The following is a 10,638-nucleotide window of genomic DNA, read 5'->3' as shown; positions in this document are numbered from 1 at the left end:
ACTTCTATTATACTTGCTCTTCTATCAACAGAGGAAGACATCTTGTAGCCTCAATAGTTCACTACCCTATTCCCAGGCCACCAAGCAGCTGCCAGAGCAGGGAAAGCGTTGCCCAGCAGGAAAAACTATGTTGTTTCTTTCCTCTCTCTTCCCTTCTCTTCAACATCTATGGCCAACTCCAAGCAGGTCTTATCTATTTAGCCTGCTTGAAAATAGGAATTCTCTACTACAAACGAGCATCACTCAATGCTATGAGTGTACCAGCCTCTACCTACTCTGGAATACTTTCATAGATGTTCTGCAAAATGATCCTCAAATAAAGTCTTCTGTGTTGGGATAGGGGCATTTTACTCTTTACCCCATTTTACAGAAGAGAAAGATGAAACAGATAGTTATTCCTAATATCATGTAGTGCTACCTAAATTATGGAACTAAGTGAAGTGATGCCGCTCTTGAATAGAAAGCAATCCTATTCCAGGGTGAAGGACATATATTTCATTCATTTTCTCATTCTACATACATTTATTGGCAACAACTGTAAGAAAAGCACTGAGGCACTGTCACAGGCCTTGCAGAGAGCGTAGAAAAGAACAGAGCCCAGTCTCTAAAACTCAGAGTTTATAGTCTTGTAAGGAAAAGACATATATATGTAAATAATTATAATATAAGCAAAAATATGTACCTTGCAAAAAGAGAGGCACAAACAAAAGAGTTCAGAAGTGGGATAGCAACTAAAAGTGGTCCCTCTTGTTTCAAAGACAAATGCTCCTCAACATATGATGGAGTTACATTCTGATAAATCCATCATGAGTTGGAAATGTCCTAAGTCAAAACGCATTTAATAACACCTGTCCTACCAAACATCATAGCTTAACCTAGCCTGCCTTAAATGTGTCCAGAACACTTATGTTAGCCTACAGTTGGACAACATCATCTAACATGGAGCCTATTTTATAAAAAACTGCTGAACATCTTACGTAATTTACTGACTACTGTACTGAAAGTGAAAAGCAGAATGGTTGTATGGGTATTCAAAGTATGATTTTTACTTGAATATCATTTGCACACCAATGCAAATTCAAAAAACTGTCAAACTATTGTATGTCGGGGGCTGTTTGTACTCTTTTGGAGTTACATAGATTTAAATAAAGTTTCTTTCTTCATTGAAACCAGGGGCTACTTTTAATTCATCTTATCTACTTGGTATTAGGCACAAAGAAGGGACAGGAGGAAGGACTGATAGATGAAAGGAAGAGTTGACAAGGGCTGACAGGTTTTTCTGGTATATTTTGTATGTTTCATTTGGGATTAAAAAAAGGTCGGGGTGGGGAGGATAGTGCAAAGCCCAAAGTATGTGTGGGGCTCTTAAAATCCCTCCTCACATACAAGTTTCTTGCCCTACTTCTCATCAATTAAAGATTTACTTGGTATTAACTCATCTCTTTAGAAGAGTTAGGCCTAGCACTGTGCGTCACTAATCAAACAGCTTTCCTCCAAAGAGAGATAAATCCTCCGGACAGTTCCGACTTGGAAGAGGTGGGAGGACTGCAGAAAAATTACACAGCATAAAGCCCTGAGGGGAAAAGTATAAAACCTGAATTTATGACCTTCATTGCAAGCTAGGAGTAATGAGTTACCCAACATCAGAAGTTACTAGAGTTAATTACTTCACAGGTACCTCACAGTACAAAGGAATGAGACTAGGTTAAAGAAAGGCAAAGTTTTAAAGAAAGGACCTCCCCCCGCTCCCCCCACCCCACACAAACACACACAAGAAATGCTAAAAAATTAACTTTGAATGTAAAAAGAGTGCGTTAGTGTCTTTTCAGGATAACTGTGTTAATACATATGCTGCAATAAACTGTTTATTAGACCAATCCCAAGAAACTGTTTCTACTGGCCAGCAGGAACATTTCCTGTCATATGCTACACCCTGTTTACTTCCATCATCAGAGAAACCCAAGCATCCAGGTCACCATTTATCACCTAGACACTTGTCCCCATCCAGTCCCTACCCTGACTCAAGCTCACAGACATTCCAGACCTTCCCTACCCTTTCCCCTATCTCTTGTTTCACACAGATCTATGTTCAATGTCATCTTTCCACTGAGACCTTCGCTGACCACCTTGTCTAAAACAGCTGCACCCATCCCATTAGTTTCTTAATCTGCTTTATATTTCTCCTCAGCACTTCTGTGAAATAGCTGGTTCTCTCTTTGTCTATTCTGTATTTGACGTAAACACCAGAAGAGACAAGGCTTTGTTTACTGCTATATCCCCCAATGACTGGTACAATGCCCGTATACATTATTTAATAGATATATATTAGCTAAAGGCCGGGCACGGTGGCTCAAGCCTGTAATCCCAGCACTTTGGGAGGCCGAGGCGGGTGGATCACGAGGTCAAGAGATCGAGACCATCCTGGTCAACATGGTGAAACCCCGTCTCTACTAAAAATACAAAAAATTAGCTGGGCATGGTGGCGCGTGCCTGTAATCCCAGCTACTCAGGAGGCTGAGGCAGGAGAATTGCCTGAACCCAGGAGGCGGAGGTTGCGGTGAGCCGAGATCGCGCCACTGCACTCCAGCCTGGGTAACAAGAGTGAAACTCCGTCCAAAAAAAAAAAAAAAAAAAAAAAAAAAAGATATATATTAGCTAAATGAATAAATGAAAAGTCCATGCTTTTATATGCCCTTTAAAATGTTTAACACTTTGTCAATTCCTTTATAGCACATGCAATGAATAATGAGGAGCATTTCCACAGTTATCTAAAACACACCTAATATGACGATACACACCTGAGATTTCTGAGAATACTGAAGTGGGAGAATAAAACACACAACCAGAGGACTCAAACGACTAACACCTAACCAGTTCCAAGAGGGTGTGTAGGAAATAGTAATGTGAAAAATTCATGGTATAGTACAAAATAAGCTAGCTGTTTTGTTTTGTTTTGTTTGTTTTTGAGGCAGAGTCTCTCTCCCTGTCACCCAGGCTGAAGTGCAGTGGCGGCTCACTGCAACCTCCACCTTCCGGGTTGAGGCAGTTCTTCTCAGCCTCCAGTGTAGCTGAGGTTACAGGCACATGCCACCACACCCAGCTAATTTTTGTATTTTGGATAAAGACAGGGTTTCACCATGTTGGCCAGGCTGGTCCAAACTCCTGACCTCAAGTGATTTACCCACCTTGCCCTCCCAAAGTGCTGGGATTACAGGCATGAGCCACCTCACCCAGCCACAATCTAGATTTTCTTTCTACCCAGTAAAAGTATTTTCTTTTGCCTTATGTGAAAAATAACAAAGGAAGAAAACACCGGAATTCTAACTGGATTCCTAACTGAGATAATAAAAATGCCTTTGAAAAAATGATGTATCTTAAGCAAATTGTATTCATTAAAGAACATATGTATCTTACTTTATCCATAAACCCAAAATACTGACTGACCCCTTCGTCTGTGACTTTTCTCTTCTTAAAAGCCCTTCTTGATCTAAAATCCTCAAATATCTATTACTTCATCTTTCCTTTTCACTGCCATTCTTCTCCAACTGTGGTCTCTATCTATTAACTTTATTTCCTTACACCATATTCCTCCTGAATTGTCTGTACTGAGGTAACTGTCCAGATAGCCCACTGAAACTGTCCTAGAAGTAAGCAATGCACTCCTAATTGTCCACTCCAATGATCTCTTCTCTGTCCACATTTCTTTCCTGACTGCTCTATACTGTTGAATACTGATGAGCACACCATACTCTTGACAATTCTCTAACCCAAGGTCTCCTGGTCCTGCTCCCAGCTCTCTTTTGCACGATGACCACACGTAGGCACAGCCCTCAGTTTTAGGCATAAGAGTTGTAGACTCTCAAATCAGCAGCAAGATACCGGTGACTTCTAAACTAAACTGATAAGATTTTTCTCCCCTTTATTTCCTTAGGTGGCTGTGTTTCAACATAAGCAATCTAAGGCAAGACCATACCAGAGGAAATAATTTACAAGGAAAAAAATGAAATGTAAGAGAATAAGACATAACTCACTGATGTAAATGCCAGAAGCTCCTCTTCAGTTAATTTATGCACTGGGTTATTCCTTTGAAAATTCGTGCTTTAAATTAAGAAAAAAGGTAAGTTAAATATAAGATGTATGTTGTAGCTAATGAAATATAATTTTTAAAAAGCAAAGTAAACTGCTATATTTTACATATTTGAAAGCAGACACTTAATTATGGTATTATATACAAATATAGTTTGTCAAAGATAAGTACAAAAATAAAACGCTGGGCCGGGTGTGGTGGCTCACACCTATAATCCCAGCACTTTGGGAGGCCGAGGGGGGCAGATCACCTGAGGTCAGGAGTTCAAGATCAGCCTGACCAACATGGAGAAACCCCGTGTCTACTAAAAATACAAGAAAATTAGTTGGGTGTGGTGGCGTATGCCTGTGATCCGAGCTACTTTGGAGGCTGAGGCAAGAGAATCACTTGAACCTGGGAGGCGGAGGTTGCAGTGAACCCAAATGACACCATTGAACTCCAGTCTGGGCAACAAGAGCTAAACTTTGTCAAAAAATAAAATAAAATGCTGACAAATAAAATGTGGTTGATGTACTAAATGTCAACATAATTTATCTTTGTTTTTCTTTTTTTTTTAGGCAGAGCTCACTCTGTCACCTAGGCTGGAGTGCAGTGGCACTATCTTGGCTCATTGCAACCTCCAACTCCTAAGTTCAAGGAATCCTCCCAGCTCAGCCTCCTGAGTAACTGGGACTACAGGTGTATGCTACCATTCCCAGCTAATTTTTGTATTTTTTGTAGAGATGGAGTATCACTATGTTGCCCAGGCTGGTCTTGAACTCCTGGGCTCAAGTGATTGCCTGCCTCAGCCTCCCAAAGTGCTGGGATTACAGGCATGTGCCACTGTGCAGCCAACATAATTTATCCTCCTAGGCAAAAAGAAATTCAATATGTGTCACTTATAAAGAAAACGAAAAGAATTATTATGATACCAAGTATTTTTATTAAACTCATGCCAAAAAATGAAAATATCTGTGTAACAGCTGTAAAGGAGTCAGAACAATAGAAATTCTTAGATCTTGCTGATCCAGGATCAATTATATAATTGGTATTCATTTTAGAAAACAATTTGGCACTATCTTTTTGAACACTGATATATTCTCAACTTAGTACTTCCAACCTAGATATGAGCCCAGAAGAATTCTTGAACAGATATATCAAGAATGAGATACATAAATATCCATAGTAATATTGTGTATAATAGAAAAAATCTGGAAACAATCCAAATGTCCAAAAGGAAAATGACAAATTGTGGTATATTCATCCAACAGAATGCTATACTGCAAAGTAAATTGCAGCTACATATAACAGCATGAATCACAGGAATACAATAATGAGAGAAAAGCAAATCACAGAGGAGTATATATTTAATATATCACTTTTATAAAGTTCAAAAACAAGCAAATTGAAGCAACTGACTTATAAACATACAAAATATGAAATTAAAAAAATTTTTTTAAAGGCAAGAAAATGACAAATATGAGATTCAGGATAACAGTTATCTTTTGAGGAGAGGCAGGAGGATGATATGCAGAGGAAGCACACAGACTGGGCTAATGCTATTTGTCATCTTCTAGTTCTTAAATTGGGCGGTGCGTTCACCAGGGTTAATTTTATTATTATAATACATAACTTACATTTATATATTACATAAATTCTCTTGTATATCGCATATGGAATATTAAACATTTTTAATATATGGAATATGGTAAATATTCCACATATAATTATATGGAATATATATGGACATATAATGTATATGGAATATAATTCTAAATATTCCACATATTAACAAATTTTTTTAATGCATATAAATATTCCATATATTAAGAATAAAAAGAAAACACTGTCTCATAAAATAGTAACATGTCCTTACAATTTTCAATAGAATTTAAGGATTTTATAATGACCATAAAATGTTTATGTAATAATTTTTAAATGAACCTATTTTTATTGTTGGAAAAGAAAAAAAATCAATGAATGGAGGAGGAAAGAAGTATGAAACAATTTTATTTAAAACACATACCAGACACACACACATGAATGCATATAAGCAGTCAGGTAGAATGAGATATAAGAGAAGTGGGGCAAGTTCCAGCATTTGGTCTTCAGGTAAAAATCCAACTCAAGCAGGAGGCCAGTGAACAGCAAGAATCTAGGGAGGGAACCTGAAGCTAACCCCACTGTTGTGCCCAACTATGATCTATAAGAAATCACCTCCTCAGGCTAGACAGGTGGCTCACACCTGTAATCCTAGCACTTTGGGAGGCCAAAGCGGTTCGATCACCTGAGATCAGGAGTTCGAGCCCAGCTTGGCCAACAAGGTGAAACCCTGTCTCTACTAAAAATACAAAAATTAGCTGAGAGTGGTGGCTGGCACCTGTAATCCAGCTACTCGGGAGGCTGAGGCAAGAGAATCGCTTGAACCTGGGAGTCGGAGGTTGCAGTGAGCCAAAATTGTGCCATTGCACTCCAGCCTGGCCAACAAGAGGGAAAATTTGTGTCAAAAAAAAAAAAATAATTCACTTCTCTAAGTCTCCTTTCCAAACCAACCCAGCCTAACACAATGTCCAAGTCACCTCTTCATAAGGGTTAGCAACCACAGGAATCAGACAGAGATCAGACAGCATAAGAAAATCACTATTTAAAAACCACAAAGTAACTTAGTTCACGCAAATCATGAACTCATTAATATTCTAAACCAAAGCTTTATAAACTGCATCAGATGCACTAAGATACAGAAAATAACTAAGTGGTTTCTACCAAACAATGAAGATTTAAACTGTCTGTGAAATCAATTCTGTGCTTTTATCTGCCTTTATATTGAAATTCCACTAAGATCTTACTTTGGGAAAAACAAGTATTTGAAGATGATCATTTTCAGGGTTTTTAGTCATCTCTTAACTGTAAAGTTTACCTCAATATAGCTATAGTTCAGTTGACAGAATGCCTGGGAATACATTTATTTGACATAGTGTAATTTCCTGATAAGATGACAATTATGAATTTGCCAAAATAACATTTTTTTAAGTAACATAAAGAAGAACTCAGAATCTGGGGTTAGTAAAACTTAGATTCAAATCCTAACTGCTACTCTGTAATTCTGAACAAGTGATTTGGCCATTTGAACCTTGTTTTCCTACCTGAAGAACTGAGAAAAATAACAACCCTGTGTTGTTAGACTATTATTGAGGGTTTATGTGAAAGTACATGGTATAATGCCCAGCACATAGTATTGTTCATAAATGGTTGCTATTCATATTATTAATATATTAAGTATTGTTATGGATTGAACAAGTAGTTTTTTATGCAGTAAACATAAATTCTGTCACTGGAATCAGTAATATTACTGATTTAGAAACAGAACTCTGTATGTGTGATCCATTTTAAACAAATGAAAAGGAACTGTATGCTAGTGCAGAGAAGAAAAAAAATGAAAAAAAAAAAGAGTTGTAGAACTGAATTCAACTTTTATATAAATGAAAACCTACTGGTGCACATACAAGGTAAAATGCTATGATGTGAACACTAAAGGGTGAGTTCTATTGAATTAAAAGAACAAGATTTTTTCAAATGCTCCTTTCTTAAATTGTCTATTACTAATTTAACTGGTATCAATATTATAGCTTTGTGAGGAATTCTATTTTGAACATTAATAAATCTCTTGATGATAAATGGGATATTCACTTAGTCTAAAAGTACCTTTCAATAATTTTCTTTTCTTTTTTTTTTTTTTTGAGAGAGTTTCTGTCACCCAGGCTGGAGTGCAGCCTATACTTCGAAATGTAAATATCCTCAAAGCTCAAGACAGTCATTCTCACCTATCTTTATTTAATATTTTATTAAGAATCTATTCTGGCCTGGCGCGGTGGTGCATGCCAGTAATCCCAGCACTTTGGGAAGCCGAGGCGGGCAGATCACGAGGTCAAGAGATCAAGACCATCCTGGCCAACATGGTGAAACCCTATCTCTACTAAAAATTCAAAAATTAGCCAGGCTTCGTGGTACGCACCTGTAGTCCCAGCTACTCAGGAGGCTGAGGCAGGAGAATTGCCTGAACCTGAGAGATGGCGGTTACGGTGAGCCAAGATCGCAGCATTGCACTCCAACATAGGTGACAGAGTGAGACTCTGTCTAAAAAAAAAAAAAAAAAAAAAGAACCTATTCTTAGCTAACACTAACCAAAGAAATTGTGCTTATAAAGGAAACAGAAGAATACATACACTAACTCACAGGAGATTCGTAATCTCTAACCCTTTAATTGGCTCTCCCAGTATTTCCTCTCCAATCTTCTTCATAAGCACTACAAAATTACTTGTTCATCCAGAACTCTTGAACCTCCTTGAATGAAGATTCTCCACAGATAAGAGAATCAATATGCAAAGTGTTCAAAGTAGCCAAGTCAGTCATCAACTTACCAGATTCCAAGGATAATAGCGAGCTCTTCAGCACACAGATCAGGCATCTGAAGCTGTTCACAATCTGCTAACTTTATCTCATTCAGAACGGTGTCATCATTGAGCTCAAGATTCTAGTGGAATACAAAAGAAAATTCTTAGACCAAGTATTAAATTTTATTCACTTAAAAGAATGGCATGTAATAAGTTGCTAGAGAGGATAAAGTTAACAGACCTTGTTTACATATGGCCAATAGGCTGTTTCTTGTGAAACACATATTTAGAAACAATTTACCTTGCAGAAATGGAAGATGTGCCATCTATACCTCAAGAATACACTAACAATGACAATAATAGGGAATAACAGCTATCGCTGATTGAGCCAAGTACGGAAAAACCCCTCTGCAGATAATTTGACAAACAGTTTTCAAATTCATCCTCACAATAATCATAGAGAAAAGGCATTTCTATCCCCATTTATTGATGAAAAAACAAAGAATCAGATACCTAAAGCTAATCCAAGATCACATACAACATATGTGACAGCATCAGGATTTAAAACTGGATTTGGGAGGCTGAGGCAAGTGGCTGGCTTGAGCCTAGAAGTTTGAGACCAGCCTGGGCAACATGGTGAAACACCATCTCTACCAAAAATACAAAATTTAGCCAGTCTCATAACCTGGTCTCTAAATAGATAAATAGGTTAAAATTTTAAAATAAAATAGGCCGGGCACAGTGGCTCATGCCTGTAATCCCAGCACTTTGGGAGGCCAAGGTGAGTGGGTCATGAGGACAGGAGTTCAAGACCAGTCTGACCAATATGGTGAAACCCCACCTCTACTAAAGATATAAAAATTAGCCCAGCCTGGTGGCGCATGTCTGTAGTCCCACCTACTAGGGAGACTGAGGCAGGAAACTTGCTTGAAACTGGGAGGCAGAGGTTGCAATGACTCACGATTGCGCCACTACACTCCAGCCTGGATGATAGAGCAAGACTCCATCTCAAAAAATAAAAATAAATAAAATAAAATAATTCTGAAGAATTTTCTAATAGTCACATGTAAAATGTTAACCATATTAACCCTGTAACATGTGCTACATGTTTAATCCCAGCACTTTGGGAGACCAATCCAAGAGGACTGCTTGAGCCCGGGAGTTTGGAACAAACCTGGGCAATATAGTGAGACCTCACCTCCATTTAAAAAGAAAAAAGAAAAAGAAAAAAAAAGAAAGAAAGAAAAACAAAAAAAGATTAAATTCTGTATTAAACTGTACATCATTTTCATATATTTCTCATAATAGTCATCCTATTTACCACTAGGAGATAATTTTTTTACGTTTTCTAGAAATGGGAGTTTCACAACCAGTATCAGCCTTTCTAAAAAATACCAAAAAATAAAGAACATCAACATAATTAAGAACTTGCATCAACTAATGGGCAAAACAGCCAGCTAACATTAAATAGCAGTATTAAACTCACATATATTGTTATTAATTCTAAATTTAAATCGACTAAATCCCCCAATCCAAAGACACAAACAGGCAAAAAAAGCCAAGACCCATTGGTATGCTATATCTGGATCCATCTCACATGCAAGGATACACAAAGACTCAAAACAAAGGGATGGAGAAAAATTTACCGACCAAATGGAGAGCAAAAATAAATAGAAAGCAGGAGTTGCAATTTTTGCTGATAAAATAGACTTTAAAGCAACGAAGATCAAAAGATGCAAAGAAGGACATTACATAATGATAAAAGGATCAATGTTAACAAGAAGAGCTAAAGATCCTAAATATATACACACCCAATACAGGAATACCCAGACAGATAAGACTTATAAAGAGACTTGGACTCCCACACAATAATAGTGGGAGACTTTAACATCAATATTAGACAGATCAATGAGACAGAAAGTTAACATCGATATCCAGGACTTGAACTCAGATCTGGAACAAGTAGACTTAATTAACATTTACAGAACTCTCCACTTTAAATACACAAAATATACACTCTTATCAGTACCACCTCACACCTATTTATAGGTTTAAATGAAATATCGGTTGGCTGCTTGTTAATTATTTTCTTCCCTCATTTTTTTTTTTTTAATGTCTCTATTATTAAACACAATTACAGGCATACCCATTTGTAGACTGCATTCTAGCCCGGGCAATAAA

The 10,638-nt window shown here is 37.4% G+C and overlaps 1 protein-coding gene across 5 annotated transcripts in view; it reads right to left on the bottom strand.

Moving 5' to 3' along the window:
- The window catches only part of TTC27 (tetratricopeptide repeat domain 27), a 194,433-nt gene that overhangs the window by 145,790 nt on the left and 38,005 nt on the right, over positions 1 to 10,638 (bottom strand). For all 5 annotated transcript variants that reach the window (XR_005201289.1, XM_017534848.2, XM_037740747.1 and 2 more), the window contains 2 exons: positions 8,485 to 8,597; positions 4,032 to 4,098 (listed from right to left, as the gene is read on the bottom strand). Coding sequence is in view for 4 of the 5 variants with exons in the window: in XM_017534848.2 (XP_017390337.1) it covers positions 4,032 to 4,098; positions 8,485 to 8,597 (180 nt within the window). In the remaining variant the exon portion in view is untranslated. The remainder of the gene's footprint in view (positions 1 to 4,031; positions 4,099 to 8,484; positions 8,598 to 10,638) is intronic.

Source organism: Cebus imitator, unplaced genomic scaffold (assembly GCF_001604975.1).
Source record: "Cebus imitator isolate Cc_AM_T3 unplaced genomic scaffold, Cebus_imitator-1.0 Scaffold88, whole genome shotgun sequence".
In the NCBI taxonomy this organism is placed as follows: Eukaryota; Metazoa; Chordata; class Mammalia; order Primates; family Cebidae; genus Cebus; species Cebus imitator.
This window is presented reverse-complemented; position numbering and strand designations above follow the sequence as displayed.